This window comes from Pinus tabuliformis, chromosome 9, assembly GCF_031772625.1.
Source record: "Pinus tabuliformis cultivar Carrire ecotype Pingquan chromosome 9, CPIR1, whole genome shotgun sequence".
Lineage (NCBI taxonomy): Eukaryota > Viridiplantae > Streptophyta > Pinopsida > Pinales > Pinaceae > Pinus > Pinus tabuliformis.
The window spans coordinates 1,863,575,589-1,863,599,454 of NC_142307.1; the positions used below are offsets into that span (position 1 = coordinate 1,863,575,589).

Here is a 23,866-nt window from a genome sequence, read left to right on the forward strand (position 1 = left end):
GCCTCATGAATCTGCCTAGATTCGAGGAAAGCAAATTGTTACGGGGCAATGGATCTGGAGAGGATAGGTCTAAGACAATTCGCAATTGTCTTTGAGATGATTTTGTAGAGGCAATTGCAAAGGGAGATCGGTCTGTAGTCATTGAAGGATTCAGGCAAATCAGATTTTGGTATGAGAGCAATGAAGGTAGAGTTGATGGCATGATAAATGGATCCTGTGGTCCTGCTCTCCTCGACTATGTCCAGTAGATCCTGTCCCAGAACATCATAGAAGGCTAAATAGAATTCGATGGTCCATCCATCCTGTTATAGACAATTTTGTGCCTTACAGCAACAAGCATGAATTGTCAATAATCCAAGGGATCCAAAGTTCCCTAAACATGATGTTCCTACCCCTAGAGGAACAAGGTCAGCAAACCAACAGCTCTCAGATCAGTTCTCCACCTGAAAACACTCAAAAACAAGCAATCCTGAAATCAAAGCAGGTGCTCCACTAGGTTTCTGCGCTGAAACTCAGTTGCTCCATGGTGTACCTGCGTTGCAAAGCAAGTGGAACAAAGGCCACCTGCGTTGAGCGAGATGGGACAAGTGGCACACTGAGTCATTGCTCTGGAATCTTCCAAAAATGACACTTGGATCAGGTATTTCGCCTTGTGATGAGTCAGAGGCTCTGTTTCTCCAAGTGGAAGCAAGGTTCTCCAAGTGGACTCAAGAACTGAAGATCAACTAAAGATTAACTGAAGAGAGAGAGGACACAAGGCAGCTACACATCAGTTGCAAGCTGACTCATCCTTTCTCAATTCATCTATATATTGAGCTCTCTCCTATGAGCTCAGGAGGCTGGAATTTTGTGCAAAGTAATGATATGCTGTTGGTTTCACTATAGAGCTATTGGGTGATTGCTTGAGAGAGGTGAAGAGGAGAAATTCTTCCTGCTGGGAGGTGTTGCTGGATTAGGACCTTCAATGGTTGTAACACTCTCAGAACCTTTACTTCTTCTTTAATAAAAGCTATTGAGGTTCTTCTATATGCTCTTGTTTCAATGATATATTGTGATGATTGTATATTTGATTTACACTAATCTATGAATCAGTTATGATTGCATGTTGCTTGTAGTTTCCTTCTTTGCTATTTTGCAGGATCTCACTGTAGCTGGGCTAGCAATAGAGCAAGGAGCTGGGAGTAAGCAGCCATAAAGAAGAGTTTGGATTCGACATTAAGCGCAAGGCAACGGTTAGTGCATTCCTCCATTCTCTTTTGCTTTCATAAAGAAGTAAACCTTAAGTAGTTTGTTTTACAGTTGTTGCTGAGGTACTATCACCCTTAGAGTGGGATAGGGTCATCCGAGTCGGATACTTTTCCCTACAACAAACTGGCGACTCCGCTGGGGATCGTATCTGTTTGATTGGTTGTAGTATTTTGCTATTCATTTCCTGAACAAAAGAGTACCAAATCGAAAAGCTTTTGACTATATCAAAAGCGAAGTAGAGGGCAGCTACTCTAGCTCATTTCTGAGCCTGTTCATGATTTGAAGAGCTGATCTACAAGGATCCTTGTAAGCTCTTAGTGATAGATTTTCACCTTCCTTATCATCCCTTTGAGTGTGCTTGACTGATTGCTTCTGATTTGAGCAAAAACAGTGCATTTTTGAGAAAATTATGACCCGGAAACTGTGAAAACGCAACTTTCGTTTTCCAAAGCAGGTAGTACACAGGCTACCTGCTTTGCAACGCAGGTCCCGAAGGGGCTACCTGCGCTGAGAGCCAGACTGGCTGTGCAGCACCTGCGTTGGCCCAATTTTGCCTAGTGCTGTTGGGGTTTCCTCCTTTTCTCTTGCCTGTTTTCACTATAGATTTGGCTGCCAGTTACCAGTCTTGCACCTGTTCTGAAACCAACATTACTTGCCATCATTCTGCCTCTGTTATATAACGAAATTGTACTTGTTCTTTTGTATTTCTTAATCATTTACAATTTCCCATAACGAAGAGTAAACTAGTCTTGCTTTTGGCCTCTTAGATCTGAACCTGTGTTAGGCATTTTGCTGGTCTAAAGAGTTAGCTTGTTTGCTGTCCATAGCTGATTAGTCATTTTACTTTCGTCATTATGGTTTGATTTCATGCATTTCCAGTGATTAAGCAAGTAAATCTTAAGGTGTCTTTTGATTTTGGACAAGCTTGTTTGTTTTCACTTTAAATCGAAATCAAAGTTATATAACAACTTTCTTTTTGTAACCCATCTACATTAAGAAAGGGAAAAGAAAATACATGCATTGTGCATTTTGCATTTGACTGTTTGCTTGACGATTTAGGAAAAATTTGCATTTAGTGTGTGCTCTATGATCTGTGTGAAAAGATTTGCCTTTCTTTTCCCTCAGTAGTTAAGGTTTTCAAAGTTGAAAGATTGAAAAGTTTGCTTCTCATCTTAGACTGCATTCAGGAATTTGTTACATACATCTCGTGGTGATCCTTAAAGGCAAACTGCTAAGCAAGATCAACATTAAAATAAATCCAATTTACATAACAACGCTTTGTAACATAACGCAAACACATAGAGGTCTAGGTAGAGACGTGTTCCGGCGTCGTTAAACATAGTGACTGTCGATCTCTACGAAGGTGGGTGATTCCTCCTGAGAGTCGGTGGCACTAATACGGACTTGTGCTCCCACGTACCGTCGCGTATATATTGGGAGACCCCTATAGGCAATTATCCTTTATCCATAGGAAGTCGTGTCGGCCGCCCTACTGATCGCGATGCAGTGAACACAGCATTCACGAAGATCGACCACCCGTACCATAAAACGTATTCTGTGGTTTCGCGAAAAGTTTGGCACACCCTCTGCCTAGAACTCCAGAGAAGTTTCTTTTGGCCTTTTTCAAACTCTATAATTGAAAAAGTCCATCTGAGCATTTGTCACTTCGGGCTCGTTAAAACATCGAAGGCGACTAGAGTCATCTTTAGCTTTTTCTCGACTCTTAAAACATGAAAAAACAAGTTTGTGTCTAAAAGCGTCGTTAATAAAATTTATTTTAAACGGAACATAATTACCTGTTATTCCCACGTTGATCTTTCGGTTGAAAAGTATGGAGCCCACCAACCAAGGAAGTAACCTTGGTGGAAGTCCAAATCCCTTCTCCTCTTGGGGAGATGTTGGTGCGCCTCATATGGCCACATTGTCACTTCCAGGATTGACAATTGGCCTACCTGTATGGCTCTTTTCAACTAATGTAGTTCAGATCGCCACTAATCCTGAGCAGTCGAATCAACAGTCAAACCAGTCTAGAACTACCTACCAGCCTTCCACTTCTTACAATACTTCCTCTGATCCTTCATCTTCGCAAGGTAGAGCCGGCAAAGGTCAGCCTCCCATGGAGAAGAAGGAAAAGAAGAAGAAAATAGAAAAGAAGCAGAAGGGGCCTATGGCGAAGGCGACTGGGGGCAAGCAAAAGACAGCTGACAAAAATCCACACACTGCACCGACCGGGCCTAAATCGCCATGTGTCATTTGAAAAGGGGCCCACTTCCATCATGATTGTCCTTGTATTCCCCGGATACTAAGGGACTGGTCCCCAAGGTTGCACAATCCGGTAGCATCAACCTCTGGTAGTCATGTTGATTGCAGTCCGTCAACTAGCGAGAGTGAAGGACGAAGAGGGAGACCAAGATCACCCTGTATGTTGTGTGAAGGCGATCATGCCGTCCACCGATGTCCATTCTTAGATGAGGCAAAGAGAGTTTTGGAAGATCGTCCGGTTTCACCGTTACGACTTCCTCCTGGATACCAAAAACTCGCGCCTAATCCTTCGATAGTTGAAAATCCAGCTGACCCACTCAAGTGGTCGGCTAAAGTATCGGTCATTGAGAATGAACCTGCTGAATCCAGACCAGATGAAAGTCTAAAGGTCGAAACGGCAGTTGACCCGGTTCTTCCTTCAGAGGTTTCATCCTCCATTGACTCCGTCATTGAAGACCCATCTTCAAATGACACCCTCACTGAAGAGGATAAGGATGACACCGTCCATATTCTTTTCATCAACACAGACTCGGATGAGCATCAGGGCAATGCGCCCATTCCTTTATCGCAGGAAGGAACATCGTCAGGGTCTTATCCGGCCGTATATTCGGTCCCACCACCAAGCAACCTAGTTGTATCCTTTGATTGGAACCAACTAGGCAGACCACGGTTACCAGCCAGTATCCCATTCAGAATCATAGTCCAAATCTACAGAATGGTGATGGCTGGAACTATCATTGATGAAGGGGCATCTGTGAGTATCCTTTCCTCTATTGCTTGGAAAGCACTGAGTTGCTCGGCGCTTTTACCTGAGATAAGAAATCTATCAGGTTTTGATAAAGGAACCAGTCACCCGTTAGGGATTCTCCCCAATGTTCCAGTTACATTGAAAGGGAAGACAGTTCATATGAACATCATGGTCGTCCAGGGACCCTTGGTTTATAACTTACTCCTTGGACGAGACTATATATATTGCATGGAGGCAATAGTGTCCTCGCTCTTTAGAGTCATGTGTTTTCCGCACGAAGGAAGAATGGTCAAGCTCGTAGACCAACTTTCATTTCCAGGATCACGCATCGCAAATAGTCAAATACCATCCCTTAACGGTTTATTCACGCAAGGAATGCCACCACCCCCGGTTCTACTTCCCGATGAATGCGAGTAATTCGGAAAGAAAGAACTGGGACCCAGGGGGCATGCACCCTGGCCTGCCTTGGGCAGAGAAAACCTTGGGTATAAAGTTAATTTCCGCAGAAGAATGGACTAGTCCGTACCCCGTCCGAAAAAGGAAGAGAGGGTTGTTCTAGAATAAAATTCTTTTGTCAAAGTTATGTGAGCGAAAAGATCGTCTCCCTTTGTCTAAAAAAGTAGGCTCTCCTAAGGAGGAGATCCATTTGTGGCAGCAAGTAGCCACCATCTTTGAATGTCAAGCCTCACCCATTAAAACAATATGTTTTGAAGGATAAGTAGGGGCAGTCTCCAAAGAAAGAGATGAAATTGCTAAAACAAGTAGTCACCATCCTTAGCAACCTAATGATAGACATCGCCGAAAAGAGAGTTTAGTTTGCAGCAGCGAACAAAACCATTTTTCGGATAATAAGTAAGAGGACAGAATCTCGAAATTATACTTTATACCTGGGGGCATGCAAACCTTTTGGAGTGCAAGCACGGGACGACTATTTATTTTTTAAATTTTTAGGTCCTCCCTTTAAACCTGTAGGTCTAACCCGTTAAACTCATAGGATTAGCCGTTTCCAGCTTGCATAAAGAAAGGATGAAAGGCAAAAGTTAAAACCTGCCAAATTGGAGTAATTAGTGAGGTATCGCTCCTTAAATAAGATTACCTCACCTAAGGCATTCCTTGTATTAAGACTGGTATAATTGAGCAAGGTTTGAATGCATTCAAGCTCGTTAAAAAATGAACTGCCCCTTAAAATTTAGGGGGCATATGCCTCGTCTGCATTATTATGCTGGGGGCATCCATAATTCGAGCAGTTTTTGTATAGAGTTCATGCTCGTTAAAAAATAAACATAAGTTGTGAGCAATCTTTCCCTAGCAGTTCAAGCTCACCCAGAAAAAATGAACCGGTAAATAACCTTGAGAAATGTAACCTTTGATAGCCATATTAAAAGCCCTTGGTCGTGTTTATATGCCATCACCTCCATCCGTTCATTTGGCCAATCGTTCATCTCCATATGTTTGTTTACCCATTTTGAGGAACAACTGCGAAGAGTGATTTCACTTAGCCATCCTTGTGACACTGCCGTGATTGGAAAATTCCAACCTGTACCTGGAATCTGCTGCTATCCCTGTTTATCACTCATTCCTCAAAAGACGAGTCTTCTTTGAGCTCTTTTCACTGACTCGTAAAATATGAAAAGTTTGCCGAGTTTTGGCCTTCCATCTCGTTAAAAGGACCGGAAGAGCTATCCCTCCTCTAGATTTTAATCTTTTTGGACCTGAGGGATTATTGCACAAAAAGATCGAGCGCTTGTTTTGTTCGGCTCGTTAAAGAAATCGAAAATTCATCCCTTTTGTATTGTTTTATACTTTTTCGGACTTAAGGGATTAGATGACGAAAAAGGAATTTTGGAGTTAACTTTCCGTACCTTTTCAGACTCTCTAAAAATGAAAAGGACCGAGTTTTCCTTGTCGTTAGACTCGTTAAAATGATTAAATAGCGACAAACTTGTCTTTAGACGAGAACGAGCTTCCCTATCGCTAGGCTCGTTAAAACATAGCGATGGGATTGCCCGAAGGGCAGGTTATAGAACAAGCATATGTTATCCTCCTCAAGCTTGACAAAAATAAAGAGGTACTGGTCAGCAATGACTGGGGAAAAATTGGGAGAACCTCACAGCATTAATGGTAGCAAGTCGCTCTTGAACATGACACTTTGTCCTCCGTATCACATCGGGTTGGGTTGTTTCATTCACCGGTCTCATAACCATGGTCCTCGCCACACCATCCACAATTGGGGTAATGCTACCAATCCATCACATCAGTGTTGTTATATGTTCAAGAGATGTGGTTCTGCAAAGAGTCAACCGTGTCCCATCCACTGCCATACATTGTCCTTCATCCATTTCATGACCGCCACCCTGAATCATACATCACAGTTTGTTTTCACCTCATCACAATCACTAGCTCCGTTCCGTGTCACTGATGTGGGATTCATTAAGGCCCTCCTTTGACGGATCGCTCCTTGTCGACATCAGCTCATTATCCAAGGAGTTGATCTAGGAACACCCCCTTCATTACTTTGAAGCTTGCATGCCTCAATGGCAAGTTTCTCACTTCCGACGACAGGTATACATCAATGACCTTCGACCAGAAGATTTTGCATGGTGGTCGACGCCAAGTCCTTTATTCCCACCATGTGAAGTGTACTGCCGTACCTTGAGGGTCATCATCCTTATCGGTGATTCCTCTCGCGCTTGTTAACGGTTTACATCATTGACCGGTAATCAAGCGATGTCTTTCCATGTTCGACTTCAAGAAATTCTCACATGGATCGACTTGTACATCGAGTGGAGATAGGAAGAGATTGAAGACCCCGGATCTAGTTTCATCCATCCGGGCTGCGATATATATTCAGGACATAAAGACATTTGATATGTACATCATTACGGCAGATGATCATCCTTCTCAAAGGATGATAATTTCAGTAGAGAATTATCAGTCTACAATCAGACGATCGTCTGTTCTATGTACCAAAATGTATTTATAAAGTTGAGCATGGGAATGCCCGCCTCAGCTAGATCATGAAAATGTATGAAAAATAATGTATTGTATTGTATCTTATTACAGGACACTTCTCAGCAGATTGAATGAACTTCGGATCCTCTCAATAAAGCATTTCACCCGATAAACGACCTCATACTTTAGGGGGCATCTGTTATAGACAATTTTGTGCCTTACAGCAACAAGCATGAATTGTCAATAATCCAAGGGATCCAAAGTTCCCTAAACATGATGTTCCTACCCCTAGAGGAACAAGGTCAGCAAACCAACAGCTCTCAGATCAGTTCTCCACCTGAAAACACTCAAAAACAAGCAATCCTGAAATCAAAGCAGGTGCTCCACTAGGTTTCTGTGCTGAAACTCAGTTGCTCCATGGTGTACCTGCGTTGCAAAGCAAGTGGAACAAAGGCTACCTGCGCTGAGCGAGATGGGACAAGTGGCACACTGAGTCATTGCTCTGGAATCTTCCAAAAATGACACTTGGATCAGGTATTTCGCCTTGTGATGAGTCAGAGGCTCTGTTTCTCCAAGTGGAAGAAAGGTTCTCCAAGTGGACTCAAGAACTGAAGATCAACTAAAGATTAACTGAAGAGAGAGAGGACACAAGGCAGCTACACATCAGTTGCAAGCTGACTCATCCTTTCTCAATTCATCTATATATTGAGCTCTCTCCTATGAGCTCAGGAGGCTGGAATTTTGTGCAAAGTAATGATATGCTGTTGGTTTCACTATAGAGCTATTCGGTGATTGCTTGAGAGAGGTGAAGAGGAGAAATTCTTCCTGCTGGGAGGTGTTGCTGGATTAGGACCTTCAATGGTTGTAACACTCTCAGAACCTTTACTTCTTCATTAATAAAAGCTATTGAGGTTCTTCTATATGCTCTTGTTTCAATGATATATTGTGATGATTGTATATTTGATTTACACTAATCTATGAATTAGTTATGATTGCATGTTGCTTGTAGTTTCCTTCTTTGCTATTTTGCAGGATCTCACTGTAGCTGGGCTAGCAATAGAGAAAGGAGCTGGGAGTAAGCAGCCATAAAGAAGAGTTTGGATTCGACATTAAGCGCAAGGCAACGGTTAGTGCATTCCTCCATTCTCTTTTGCTTTCATAAAGAAGTAAACCTTAAGTAGTTTGTTTTACAGTTGTTGCTGAGGTACTATCACCCTTAGAGTGGGATAGGGTCATCCGAGTCGGATACTTTTCCCTACAACACATCCGGGCCGGGGTGATGAACCCCAAAAATGGATAATTATTTGGGCTCATTCAACCTCCTAATTTGACTTAATCCACCATTCTCATTAGTTTATTGCATGTTTTTTATTATATTTATGTTAATAGAGTGAATTTGGTTAGTCATTATGCCAACAAGTCTAATGGGTGCTTTGTGTAGCCTTTTTGGTCCACTTGGAGACAAAATTGAAGGTCTTAATGAGCACTTGGCAGCCAAATTCGTGGGAGAACAAGCTAGAGGATTTGTAGGAAGGTGTCCCCCTCATTTATGGGCCCTTACCTCGAATTTTCCACCATCAGCTCGAAGTTCAAGGGCCACCGAATCAATCAACACAAGGGCAGCCAAGCAAGTCAAGTAGGACTGCTGTTAACTCCAAGTTTTGGGCAGCCGAGTCCCTAAATTCTAGGAGGACTGTTGGGTCCTCAAATTGTATAAATAAGAGGGCTTAAGACCTCATTTCAGTTAGTCAATTTGGTTAGCTAGTGGTTAGTTATTTTGTAGCTGGTAGTTAGTCCTTTCATAGTCTTGTTGTAGTCATTTTGTAATTCGATTTGTAGGCAATAGATTAGCTTTGCTTTCAGCTCATTCTCAAGCTCTCCTTGTGGACAATTTTGATGTAACTCTTCATTCTTGATTAATAAAGATGAATCCAGCTTTGCACCAGCTCTAAATCTCTCTTAGGAGGTTGTAGCTCTTGGGGTTGGGCCCATCTCAAGCGCCCAATACCTCCTTTGATTATCTTTATGTGTTTTTGCTACATTCTTAGAATAAAATCTGCTATTTAGATCTAGATCTTGTTTTTATTTCGTTTGTTTTTTTTTATGAGTAAAATAGCTTCTTATGCTCAGATTTAGTTGATAGTTTGTTAACAGAAAAAACTTCAAGAAAAGGGCCAACAAACATCTGTGGTTTCACCTCTCCCTCATTGGGATCAGGAGCTGTGACTAGGATGACTTTGCTGCCCACAAAAACATTGATTTTGCTTTGCCATGCAATCACTAGTGTTTGATTTTCATGTGTAGAAGTTGGTTACAAGTTCAAACTTTCATTCGCTTATTTGCATGAGTTAAAATACATGGTTTCATTGCAGGTCACACTTCTGTTCATTCTCTTTACTAACAGCTAGCAAATTAGGTCAACGTAACCCTACCTTCTTCTCCATTGTTGTCTCGACTACCTTAAAGCCAAATCAGCCTTCCACATATCATCTCACCACTCCATCCATCAGTTCCTGGGTCACTTCAGACCCCCATCCTACCTCCATAACCATCCATGCATCTTCCATCAATCACCCATCCTCAAAAATCCCATTTCGAAACATCCTGTAGAAGAATTACAGAACTTCCTGTAGAAACCCCTGCAGACTTCCTGTAGAAGCTTGTAAACACGGTTGCCAAGTATCTGAACTTTATGAACTTCTCTGAAAGGATGCTAGAGATCCCTTAGACCCTCTCTTAGCCTTCCTGACCTTCCCCAAGCATTTCCCTCCTTGATCTATCCCTGCACAATCAAGACCCAGTTAAAAGCACATGCATGATAATTCTAATAACTTAATCAAAAATGCAAAAAGATGTTTTCTTCAGATATTGATAACTTAGACACATGCATTTTACCTCCCTAAAAGTAATGGCATCTCTTCTCGTAGTTTGCATTCTCATTTTTGCATCAGTAGGACTAGTTGGTAGAATTAGGGTTTGCTAGGGTTTGCCAGGGTTTGTGTTTCTTTTTGGCTTTCAATTTCTTTTCGCAATTAGATTAGCTTCCTTCAAGTTAGCTTTCGTCCATCAATTAAAAAGCTTCTTCTAAGAGCTCATATAAGTTGTCTTAAGCTCCTAGCGGACTTGTGCCAGCTGACCAAGTGACAACTGCGGCAAGAGCTAGTACTTGTGCATACAGCACCGTCGCTTCCAAGTTTGTTACGAACTACCGGGTTGATAAAATTAGAGATAGGGAGCCCCAGGAGTTGTAGCATTATTGCTACAATACTGGAGCCCACCATCTTTTTGGCGTCGTTGCCGGGGAAGCGTCAGAGTATTGGTGATTGCCGCTTTTCTTCTATTTTCCAATACAATCTTCTTCTAAGTAGTTTATTTCGTTTCCATTATGCAATTTCGTTTATGCAAAAATAGATTAGCATTTCCCGCTTTCATAGATTAACATTTCAATTCCGCAATTTCCATTCCGCAAGCGTAGATTAGCATTTCAATTCCGCAATTTCAATTCTGCAAGCGTAGATTAGCATTTCAATTCTGCAAGCGTAGACTAGCATTTCCATTCCTGCAATTTCATTTGAGCAAAATAGAGTAGTCCTTTCCTGCTTTCATTTCAATTCCACATTTTCATTTTAGCAAGATAGTTAGTTGCAGTTAAATCTATTTCAATTTTGTAGGTAGAAGTAGAAAAAAAAGAAAAAAAATCAACCAAAAAGATTTCATTTCATGCCTTGTAGGAGTAGAGATAATTTAGAAAAATATTTGCACAACACCCCCCACTGCTTCACACAGCCAACGTTCTCTCTTCTTCGATGGCTGTGATGAAGAAGAACCCCTGGGTGGACATCAAGGCATATTTAAAGAACCTCTAGGTAAGAAGAAGAAGAAACCATTCCTCTGGAGCAAATGGCTACAAGCAGAAATTTTGGGAGCAACATCTTGTCCAAAGATGAATTTGAAAATCAGATCAAAGATTTCAAGAGTGATATGAGGTAGTTTCTTGCCATGCAACTGGATACCTTGCGGATCCAACAGAAGCAAGAGGAAGCCAAGAGGGCTTTGGTCATTTTTTGTCCTAGGTGCACTAGAAAGCATCCTAGAAACGAATGTCCATTGTACTCCATAGAAGTGTGTTTTGTCTGTGAAGAATACCATCCTACAGATCAGTGCCCTTCCTTACCCAGATTCAAAGCTGCATATCAGAGAGCCAAAGGAGCCACTGAACGACTCTATTATATGAACCAAAGGAGGCCGCATGGACCTAGATCTTACCAGCAGGAATTGCAAGGGACACCCGAGACCTATTATGACCCCTATCAAGCCACTTTCATGCCTTCTTGGGGTCCCCCTGCTCATCCTTCCTGGTTCACACCTCCTCCTTGTTCCTTCATAGATCCATATTATGCCCAACCAGTTGCTCATTCATTTCACTCTTATGCTCAGCCACAGCCTCAGTGGAATGCACCTTATCAGGAGTGGAGGCCCCAATACAACTCTCATCCCGCTCATTTTCCTCCACCACCTGCTCATCCACAACCATCGCCTCCTCCTCCACCAAGGCAACCCCAAATGCCTACTCAAACACAATGCCATCCATCTCCATCTCAATTTCACACCTCCACTCAACTACCTGTACCATTTCCAAAGCCATACAATGGAGCAGCTCAACCCCATTGCAAATCTGAGGCACAACATATGCAAACAACTCCTCTTGAGCTCAATGATCTTCACCATAGCTCAGGAAAAGCATTGCAAAAAAGAGATCATCTTGAAAGCATTGAAGGATCACATCCAGCAAAAGAAGATTCAAAAGAGGAGATCAAAGAACCATGGGCTGCACTTGATGAAGAGAAGAGATCAGCATCAGAGATCGAGAAAGCCTCCTCATGGTTACCATCAAATCCTCCATGTACTCAAGAGAAAGATCAGCAAAAGGAGGAAGATGAGAAATTCATGATAGAAGGTGACATGAAGAATGATCCAGATCAGCAAAAGGACCAAGGATATCAAAGCTATATTGAGACATGGTTCCAGACAGTCACTAAGTTGCAGCAGTACTCTCCTCCTCAGTTATGTTTTGTACTTTCAAAGTCAAATCATTTTGTCTCTGAGATCTGGATACCTATCAAAGCATGCATTTCGAGCCTTCACATCATTTTTTCTCTAATCTCGATGTGCACATGGCTCCATTGGAAGTATTCTTATACTTGAAAATGATTTTGTTTTTCAAGTAGGGTAGGGTAGAAGAAAAAAAAAAAAGAGAGAAAAAAAGAAAAGAAAAAAAAAAATGAAAAAAGAGGAAAATAGAAATCTAAGGTGAAAACCTCCTCGGAGGCGCCTTAGATTAGCTCATTGATTGAAAACCTCCATGAGGCGGCCAATGGGTTGAAAAAAAAAGAGAAAAGAGAATAAGATCTTTGGGTGAAAACCTCCCTTGGAGGTGCCCAAGGCAGGCAATTAGGGTGAAAACCTCCATGAGGCGCCCTAGTTGTTTTTCAAAAAAAAAATAAAAAAAAAAATAAAGCTAATCTCCATTGAATAATTTCATGTTGCAGCAATGACATAGCAGGTTGCAAGAAGGATGTTTCATGACAGGAGGAGCACTCAAATCAAGGTTAAATGAATCTTTCTTGTGCCTTCTACAGGAAGCTCTGTATTTCTACAGGAAACATCCTGTAGAACCTTTGGACGAGCCAAATCCAATTTCAAAAGTTAATCTAATGGTGGGAATCTGTTGATTAGGCCTACAAGCACTTGTGTGTCCATCCCTTTCCTTTCTCCATCATTTTTTCCCACCTCATTGTGCTTCTCATTGTGCTCCTACAGGAACTTCCTGTAGAAGTTGTGGGAAACTAGACATGGATTTCAAAAATTGGTTTGGCGAACATGGTGGCTTCCTCAAGGGTTCAGAAGCCCTCATGCAATCTTCCAACTCCTCCTCCATCATCTCCATACCTGCATCACAGCCCAAGCTCAGTTTTCCCTTCCATGCAAACATTTGCAAAAAAGCCTTGAGGCAAAAATCCATAGAACAAAATTTGTTTTTGCCATAACTTGAAAACCATGCATCCATTTGACAAACCGTTTTATGTGGAATTGTACAAGGGTGATGGCAACGTGCTTGAGCAGTTTCAGCCAATGCCGGTGCACGGTTTCCAAGAAATCAGCCTCCATCACCATCAGCCATTTTTGCATTTTCTCCATATCCGTGCATCCGTTTCAAAACCTGTTTCATGGGGAGATGCACTTGGGTGATAGTAACCTACCCAAGCAGTTTCAGCCGATTCCGATGCACGGATTCCGAGAAATCGATCTCTGAAATCTTCAGCCATTTTCCATTTTTCTCGAAATCCGTGCATCCATTGATCACGATTTTGCTATGGGAGATGCATAATGATGATAGGAACATGCTCACCGAGTTTCAGATCAATCCGGTTTACAGTTTGAGAGCAATGGCGAAAACAAGTTCTGGTTTTGTGACAATGCAGCAACAACAGCTTGAAGGTGCAGATCTGAACGTGGAAACAATTGCATGCAGCTCAGATCCGGCCAGAGGACACCTGCACAAGGAAAAGCAATCAAAAATCGTCAGCCAAGCCCTCATGCAATCAAAGGATCCAAGCATGCAGCAGCAGAATCAGAGCATGCAGTAGCAAAAAGCTCACGACAACCATTTAACTTCGAGGTATGTGACTGAAACTCATTCCTCTATTGCATAAAGTTGATTTAAAAACTACATGGATTAATGGAATGGTGGGATTAAGACACGAATTAGCAAGGTTAAGCTGATTGTCTTCTCTAGAACTCAGCTGGAAGTCACGCAGTACACGTGGATAGCTGACTTACGTGACAATTAAAGCAACAAGGAGTGTTGGTTGTTTAAACTTCAGTTCAATTCACGGCAGTGATTACAGGGGGAAAACACAGAGTTCAGGATCAAAACTTCTAGTTGCATGTGGCCACGTACACTTGGCCACTTCACTCCCTCACCACAAATCATGCCGTAATTAAAAAATGCTCGGCTGACTCTCACCATCCGCTGATTAATTTGCATTTGTGACATTCTTAGCTAAAGTATGCATCCTCTGCTCCCACAATCGGTTAACCTATCAACCTCCATGGAGCTTTGCGGTCTGGTTCGAATTTCTCTAGTGTATCGGGCTCACTCAAAGGCAGAATAACATTCTACAAGAAACGGGTGGCTCTCCTACAGGAAGTATGGCACAACATTCTGGACCAGAGAAGCCCGGTCTTTTCTTCATCGAATTTGGAGTCCCGAGAAAGGTAGGATCGAAAACACTCTTCCATGTATGATATACTCCAAAAGAGTGGTGAATTGAGTTGTTTTGAATTGGAGGGTGACCATGCATGAATTTGCTTGAAAAACACTTGCTAATAGAATCTGTTTTAATGCCTGAAACAAGAGGCATCACAACAAATGGGTAAAACAGATCTGAAGTAGTGCGCTCCCTCTACCCAGTCAGCAGGCATCAGAAACAATAGTTAAGAATGCTCCCTTTTATGCTGTAACTAAGGCACATAACAACCCTAGAAAATGTGCCCAGGCTGCTGGTTATAACTCCTATCAGATGTGCCTCATCTCATGGTGTAGATATTGTGCTTGGTCTTCCAAAAAGCGCCTCATATGCTCCTCTTCAAACAACACTCAAATACCATATAAATTGGTTAAAGAACTGCACCTAGACATGTGAAATCAGGGGCTACATAGACCAACATAAAAATGCATTTCATTTTTTTGATCTGGAACTGATGGGAAAATAGCATCCACTTCTCTCAAAACAGTGTCTCTTCAACTTCAAATCTGCCCAATCATACAAGAACAACACCAATAAAATAAAATGCTCATATTTGTGTTTTCTACATGTATTATAATCCACCATGACTGTTGATTTGTTTGCAGGGCTTGCACCATACGTATTGAAATATATGCGTTGGTTTAGACTCTGACTTTGATTCAAAAACAACAAAAAAAAAGGAAAAAGAAAAAAGGTCAAAAGTCTCATGGAAGTGCTCCTCTGTAAGCTGGTATAATTCTGCACCCTGTTCAAAATCTGATTTGAACTTTTTCAAATCTGAAATATCTCCCAGAATCTTCAAGGTGCCTTCCTATGCTGAACAAAACATCTCAGACATGTGGACTTATAAAAATTGGATTTATCTTATTGTGTCCATCTGCTACTCGGGAATACTGCTACTTCATTTTCCAATATCACCCTGTATATGAAGTTATTGTGTGCTGGAAAGAATGCCTCTGCAAAGATCAAAATGCACCGGCACTTAGAGGGGTATTTTATTGCAGCTTGAAGCTATTGACGTTGGAGCTCAGAATGATCATGCACAGCTGGCCCTACGAAAAGCTAGAGAAACTGAAAAAGGGTATAACACAACCATTGAATTAAGCGTAAAACAAAGTAGCATGGCAGAGCTTGAATGGTATAAAGAGAGATGGAAGAAGGTTCAGTTGCATGGCGAACATATCATAGTCCAAGGCCTCAAGTACCAGCCTCTACACCGCCACCAATTTGTTTCTCAGCATATCCATCAGGCCTATCAGCATATTGATTAGCCTCGTCATTGAGTTTTTGGGAGAAAATCATGGCAGTTTTGGCTAATTAAGAGCAGGAACTTGAATGAGATAAGGAGGAGAGATCATAGGAGATAGATCCTCCTCATTAAATCCTCACTCATTCAAATATTACTTAATCAAATCGCACTAGCTCAGGGTTGCAAGCAGCCAAGATGAAAGGAGAATCGCCCACAGCGAAGCAGGATACAATGGTGCTGTCTGTTTCTACAGGGAGACAGAGGACTGTTTCTACAGGAAGATAGAGGACTGTTTCTACAGGAAGCCAACGAACTGTTTCTACAGGAAGTTTGAAAAGAGGGAAGCCAAAGGAGAAAACAGTTGAGATGTTAGCCAAAGAAGCCACCAGGGCCATCAAAGATGAGGAGAGAGATTGGTTGCTCAGACGATGAGCAACACTTTCAGTAGGGGGTGATGATGAGCCCCAAAAATGGATAATTATTTGGGCTCATTCAACCTCCTAATTTGACTTAATCCACCATTATCATTAGTTTATTGCATGTTTTTGATTATATTTATGTTAATAGAGTGAATTTGGTTAGTCATTATGCCAACAAGTCTAATGGGTGCTTTGTGTAGCCTTTTTGGTCCACTTGGAGACAAAATTGAAGGTCTTAATGAGCACTTGGCAGCCAAATTCGTGGGAGAACAAGCTAGAGGATTTGTAGGAAGGTGTCCCCCTCATTTATGGGCCCTTACCTCTAATTCTCCACCATCAGCTCAGAGTTCAAGGGCCACCAAATCAATCAACACAAGGGCAGCCAAGCAAGTCAAGTAGGACTGCTGTTAACTCCAAGTTTTGGGCAGCCGAGTCCCTAAATTCTAGGAGGACTGTTGGGTCCTCAAATTGTATAAATAAGAGGGCTTAAGACCTCATTTCAGTTAGTCAATTTGGTTAGCTAGTGGTTAGTCATTTTGTAGCTGGTAGTTAGTCCTTTCATAGTCTTGTTGTAGTCATTTTGTAATTCGATTTGTAGGCAATATATTAGCTTTGCTTTCAGCTCATTCTCAAGCTCTCCTTGTGGACAGTTTTGATGTAACTCTTCATTCTTGATTAATAAAGATGAATCCAGCTTTGCACCAGCTCTAAATCTCTCTTAGGAGGCTGTAGCTCTTGGGGTTGGGCCCATCTCAAGTGCCCAATACCTCCTTTGATTATCTTTATGTGTTTTTGCTGCATTCTTAGAATAAAATCTGCTATTTAGATCTAGATCTTGTTTTTATTTCGTTTGTTTTTTTTGATGAGTAAAATAGCTTCTTATGCTTAGATTTAGTTGATAGTTTGTTAACAGAAAAAGCTTCAAGAAAAGGGCCAACAAACATCTGTGGTTTCACCTCTCCCTCATTGGGATCAGGAGCTGTGACTAGGATGACTTTGCTGCCCACAAAAACACTGATTTTGCTTTGCCATGCAATCACTAGTGTTTGATTTTCATGTGTAGAAGTTGGTTACAAGTTCAAACTTTCATTTGCTTATTTGCATGAGTTAAAATACATGGTTTCATTGCAGGTCACACTTCTGTTCATTCTCTTTACTAACAGCTAGCAAATTAGGTCAACGTAACCCTACCTTCTTCTCCATTGTTGTCTCAACTACCTTAAAGCCAAATCAGCCTTCCACATATCATCTCACCACTCCATCCATCAGTTCCTGGGTCACTTCAGACCCCCATCCTACCTCCATAACCATCCATGCATCTTCCATCAATCACCCATCCTCAAAAATCCCATTTCGAAACATCCTGTAGAAGAATTACAGAACTTCCTGTAGAAACCCCTGCAGACTTCCTGTAGAAGCTTGTAAACACGGTTGCCAAGCATCTGAACTTTATGAACTTCTCTGAAAAGATGCTAGAGATCCCTTAGACCCTCTCTTAGCCTTCCTGACCTTCCCCAAGTATTTCCCTCCTTGATCTATCCTTGCACAGTCAAGACCCAGTTAAAAGCACATGCATGATAATTCTAATAACTTAATCAAAAATACAAAAAGATGTTTTCTTCAGATAGTGATAACTTAGACACATGCATTTTACCTCCCTAGAAGTAATGGCATCTCTTCTCGTAGTTTGCATTCTCATTTTTGCATTAGTAGGACTAGTTGGTAGAATTAGGGTTTGCTAGGGTTTGCCAGGGTTTGTGTTTCTTTTTGGCTTTCAATTTCTTTTCGCAATTAGATTAGCTTCCTTCGAGTTAGCTTTCGTCCATCAATTAAAAAGCTTCTTCTAAGAGCTCATAGAAGTTGGCTTAAGCTCCTAGCGGACTTGTGCCAGCTGACCAAGTGACAACTGCGGCAAGAGCTAGTACTTGTGCATACAACACCGTCGCTTCCAAGTTTGTTACGAACTACCGGGTTGATAAAATTAAAGAAGGGAGTTCCAGGAGTTGTAGCATTATTGCTACAATACTGGGGCTCACCACGGGGCTCTTATCTTTTTTGAACCATTTCAGAACGCCTTCCAGCTCCTCCGCCGTAACTGGATCATTAAGAGCCTCCTCGTCATCCTCTTCCACAAATCTCGGGAAGTGATTTGCCACATTGATGATATCTGACAAATTTACTTCGCGGGGACACTTTTATAGATCCCTGAAATGTGAGATGCCCAAGTGTGCGAGCTTGTTAAAAGTGTCTGCAGATCCACCATCAGGGGTAGGGAGCTTCCAGATAGTATTAGATGCTTTTTTGCCTTTGATGAAGCTGTGGAAGAAATTCGAGTTTTCATCCCCTGCTTGTATCCATAATGCCCTACTCCTCAGTCTGATGGATTCCTCTCTCTCATTGAGGATCTTTGCTTTTTGATTCTCCAGAGCAATTAACCGGTATTTGTCTGCTGCTGATATGAACCCCAAGCCCCTCTCGTCGGTGAGTGAGGATAACTCAGCCTCAATATGGGTAAGCTGAGCAATATCTCGAGCTTGTTTCTCCTTTGCCCAAACAATAGATATATGTTTGATCTCAGAGAGGTTCCTGCAGAATCCTTTAGCAAGTGATTCTGTGCCTCTGATAGGGTGTGAGGACCAGTATTCAGTAATCATCTTGACATAGGATGGGTCCTTCAGCCAGGTATGATTAAATTTGAAGGGAGCCTTGGGTTTTTTGAAGGGGCCCTGGATCTCCAGGTATATAGGGGAGTGATCTGACAAACCCCCCGAGCCAACCCATTGTTTGTATAGCTGCAGTCGCTGAAGGAGTGTCTCCTTCATAAGGAATCTGTCTAGTCTGCGGGCTAGTGCAGCTTCCCCAACCCTTCTGTTCCTCCAAGTTGGAAGAATTTTCTGCATGGGGATATCAATAAGATTTGTACGCTCGAGGAGGTTAGTCATGAAGTCTGAGATGGAGTCAATTTGTGCAGCCGAACCCCAAGATTCCCTGAAGCCCAGAGAAAAATTAAGGTCTCCTCCAATAATAACCCGGTCTTCACTTGTTATGGAGAGATGTAGAAAATGTTACCAGAACGATTCTCTTTGGGTGCATGGGGCATATACATTGATAATACGGAGGTTCATACCCAGATCAGAGGAGAATATGTCAAGTCCCAGGAAACCTGTACCTCCCCAAGTCAAGTCCACCTTGATAGAGCGAGGGTTTGTACCAATGGCCAGACCTCCGGATCGGCCAGCGGCATCAATAGCAACGTAATTCCAGCCAGGGGTCAATGCTTGCATAGCACGAGTAATCTGATCTGCGGGGCAGAGGGTCTCCTGGAGCATAATGATATCGATAGGCTCAGTTTCAATGAGCCGCTTCATGGCTAGTTTCTTGGAGGAACTAGCCAATCCTCTGCAGTTATAGGACAGGCACTTCATGGGGGAACACCTCTCGGGGTGTGTCCTGCTCTAAGGACCCCGTCAATGGTGGATTGCCTGCCGGATACAACCTCTGCGCCGGCTAGTTTGATAGCCTTAGATAGGTGGGATTTGCGACCTCTGATATTCATGGTTCCCCCCTCTGGTACCGCAATGCCCAGACCCGAGTGCTTGGTGGGGGGCTCTTTGGCTAGAGATCTAGACCGAAGGAAGTATGAATGTGGAGGGGAGGATTCCAAAGGAGAGGGGGAGGCGCTAGCCAAGGGAATGGAGGTGGCTATGATGGGATCAGTGCAGATCAGGGAGGGGGATGATAGTGCACAGTGAGCCATGGAGGTCTGTGAGGAGGATCCACATTCAAACATAACATCAATAGAAGATTGAAAAGGAGGGGATAGAGTGCCGGAGACCATACCCGCTTCTGCCGCCGAGCGAGCCCTGGTTCTTGGCGGAGAGGGTTGCCGAAGTCCCGGATTGACCACAGGAGAGATAGTCGTCGAGGGCGGACCCAAAGAGGTAGGTCGAGCAGTGACAGGAGATGCTGTTCTGGTTGGAGCCAGGGTTGCCCTCGGTGATTCATCTGCTTTCTTGTTGAGAGGACAGTCCTTTGCCAGATGTCCCACTTTGTGACATCTTCTGCAACGGAAGGGAACTCCTTCGTAGTCAAGTAGCTGTACTCTGATGCACCTTCCCCACTGAAGCATGATCTGCTCCTCGAGTCCATCACGAGTGTCTAGATGGACCAAAATTCTTGCAAGGGTTCGGTTCCCAGATTCAACATATGTGCGATCGTAATCCAGATATGTCCCCAGGGCATTTCCAATTCTAATGAAGACTTCCTCAGCCCAGAAAGGCAGTGGGAGACCTGGCAGCCGCACCCAAATTGGACCGGCGCCAAGCTGTTCGCGCTCTGGGTCAAAGAGGGGATTCCATCTCTTGAGGAGAACCGGTGCCATTTCTATATGCCAGTATCTGCCCAATACCAGATTGGTGTGGCTTTCCTTGGAGAACTGAAGGGAAAACCAACCTCTAGGGAGAACATGGACCGCAGGAAGGTCGGATAATACCCCACCCTAGATCTCCTTTACCCACAGATTGAGCCGCTTTGCTGAGTATGTCCTTCCCCTGACATGCCCTACCAATACCGTGTTGGCCATGTCTGTGAGCCCGCCGAGAGGCTTTGATTCGTCAAACTTTATGGTAATGTCCTTTGTTGTAGACTTAATGCACTTGATCCTCTTTTTGCCGGTGCGAGGAGCCGACGGGTGGTCGACCAGGGGGTTGGTAATACCTTCCAGCGATGGGGATTTTGCAGGCTTAAATTTGACAGCGGGGGTTTCGAAACAGCCGGAGGGTCGAGCTCCCGAATGTGGGGGGTATGATGCAGGGGGATCCGGAGGAGGGGGAGAGGGGATCGAGAGGAGAGGGGGGGAGGTCGGATCGAAAGAGGGCGACGGGGGAGTGTGAGATGCCAGGAATTGCAGTGAGCCCGGTGAGAGTGGGGGGACCTCGAATGGTGACGAATCGATAGGGGTGGTTTCGACAAAAGCCTGAGAGGCGCGGTGGACGGCCAACGAGACGGAGGGCGGGTACTGCGGAATATCCGGTAGATCCGGTGCATTAGAAGAGGATGCAGCAAACTGTGAGCGGGTCGTGAATCTAGGGTTTCCGAAAATAACCTTATCCGGCGAAGGATCCTCCGAGAAGTCCACTGCCTCTAGCTCCCTAGAGTCGTCCATAGCTGACTCCAGATCGACAACCGAAAGTGATAGGCAGAGAATCCAATGGAGGTGCAGAAACAGAGAAAGTCCTGATCTGTGACTGCGACGGTGAAACGAAACCTGTAATAAGACCGTGTAAAAAATAAAAACCCCTAATAAAACCCTTGTCCGCGACGATCCTGCGGTCGACACGTTGTTTTACTTCAGCCGAGACCTTTTCGCGAGTGCGCCATCAGAGCCTCCCTTCAAGAATCTATCCCAAATATAATTCTATATTGTTTTTAAAAGTAACATATTAATATTACTTTCATATATAAAATTACATATTATCCTGAATGACGCTCTAATCTTAGCAAAACACTTTTATTAGTTATATGGTAAATTGTAAATGATGAAAATTAATTTTACTTTATATTTTAAGATTTAATTTTTAAAATTATATATATATTTTTATAAGTAAAAAATATATTTTTTCTCTTAAAAACATGCCAAGTTAAATTTCATTAGTATGATTAGATTTTTAAAATTTTGTTTTAGAAAGTTATTAAAGTTCCGGAGTCTTTATATTTGGAAGGAAATGCTATAAAATTCTAGCCATATTAAAGGTTGATGTGGCTTAAACTAGGTGTCATTTACATGGTAGGCTAGATGCCTTTAGATTGAATTTCTTACAACACATGTTAGGTAGTTAATCTTGTAGGTCACAAATAAACTAGCAAACCAAAATAAATATGTAAAGAAAAATAAACAATAGTCTACCATTTCTAAGTTTTGGTTTTGGGTATATTTTTAGGTCTAATTGTTCCAAATCCTACACGTATTTGTTAGAATAATAAATTTGAGTTGTGAAATTTCCACAATTTGAATGTCCCGGGCATAAAATCTATTTATCCATTCAAAAATACATTTTAAACAACAAAAACTCAAAATCTATTTTACTTTTCTTCCATCAAACTCTAAAAAATAAATAAATAAATAAAAGTAAACCCCACTTTGAAAATAGTATCACATTAAAACTAAAATAAAATATAACTTTCATTTGGGATATGTAAAAGAAAAGGCAGTGGGCTTGGCAAAAAAAGGATACATGAGTAATATGATTGACGTTCAAAAATAATTTGGGCGGGGAGCGCTGAGATTGGAGAGGGTCCATAGCTCAGCTTGGCGCGCATTTTTCAAACCCTGGAGATGGACGGTTCAGATCGCTGTAAAGCTCACGATCCGTGTCTGATCCCACAACCAATCACAAGCGCCACAACTCATATATAAAGAGGTCTTCACATTATGTCAGAGCTACATCAGCTCTGTAGTAGTGTGCGCGGCAATTTGAGTCTGGCATTGCCTGTCGATTCCATTTCGGTCGAGTTCCAGTAGAATTTCTTTGTAAAGAATGGCACCAAAGGCAGAGAAGAAACCGGCGGAGAAGAAGCCCGCGGGCGGGGAGGAAGAGCGGAAGACTGTCGGAGAGAAGACGCCCGCCGGAAAGACCGCGGCGGCCGCGGCAAAGGAGAAACCAGCTGCTCCGGCCGGCGCCAAGGCGGAAAAGACTGCAAAGAAGAAGATAACGAAAGAAGGGGGCGACAAAAAGAAGAAGAAGAGGGCAAAGAAGAGTGTGGAGACATACAGGATTTATGTGTACAAGGTGCTGAAACAGGTTCACCCTGACATCGGCATCTCCAGCAAGGCCATGTCCATCATGAATTCTTTTGTGAATGACATCTTTGAGAAAGTTGCAGGCGAGTCTTCGAAGCTCACTCGCTATGGCAAGAGGGACACGCTGTCCTCAAGGGAGGTTCAGACTGCAGTTAAACTTGTTCTTCCCGGCGAGCTCGCCAAGCATGCTGTCTCTGAGGGAACTAAGGCCGTCACCAAATTCACATCTACCTGAGCTCAGTTTTTGGTGCTTTGGCATTTTCCTTACGGTGTTTCTTGGCACCACACCGTATTTCACAGAATTTTGGCCCTTTTTTCATCCTGTACCTGTCGATTAGGGTTTCTATCTTTTTTTGAAGTTTTTGGGTGAATGGCTGAAGATTTGTTTTCAAACATTCAGGCCTTGCCAAATTCTTGTATTTTCCCTAATTTCCAAGGGTTTTGCATAGGTGGGTTTTGTATTGTACAGAAGTCTGTGGATGTGGAAGTCGGTCGTCCCCGACCGTGAAAGGGATTGAGCGCGATTACAGGAGATTTGTTGAATGGATTTAAGAGTATTTCCGTTTTATGTTGGGTTTTCCATAGATTGCAGGTGCGCCTTTTCTGGTCGGGAGTCACTGCAATGTGATTATATATTTTTAATATAATATTCAGAATAGATCTTCCATCAATTGAAAGTTCTTTTAAATGCGATTTATTTATTAGTTGAGTTAGTTTGGGTTGGAAATTATATATATGATTGAATGACGTTTATTTTTAAAGGAACTTCTTTTATGGGTTTTCATTGTTAAATCAATGCCACATTTTATTAATTTTATTATAATGGGATGATATTTTATTTATTTATTTGTTTGTTTGTTAAATATTTATAATGGTGTG

At 42.5% G+C, this 23,866-nt stretch overlaps 2 protein-coding genes across 2 annotated transcripts; one reads left to right on the forward strand and one right to left on the reverse strand.

Annotated features, from left to right (window-relative positions):
* Positions 1–18,383: 18,383 nt before the first annotated feature.
* LOC149156324 (uncharacterized) lies at positions 18,384–20,569 on the reverse strand. The gene is made up of 3 exons (XM_089444723.1): positions 19,671–20,569; positions 19,258–19,587; positions 18,384–19,176 (listed from the first exon to the last, which is right to left on the reverse strand). Exons 1-3 carry the CDS (start codon positions 20,567–20,569, stop codon positions 18,384–18,386), a joined length of 2,022 nt encoding a protein of 673 aa, XP_089300849.1.
* A 2,059-nt stretch (positions 20,570–22,628) lies between these two features.
* LOC149156325 (histone H2B.4-like) lies at positions 22,629–23,654 on the forward strand. The gene has a single exon (XM_089443338.1). It carries the CDS (start codon positions 22,725–22,727, stop codon positions 23,220–23,222), a length of 498 nt encoding a protein of 165 aa, XP_089299464.1. The 5' UTR covers positions 22,629–22,724; the 3' UTR covers positions 23,223–23,654.
* The last annotated feature ends 212 nt before the right edge of the window (positions 23,655–23,866 follow it).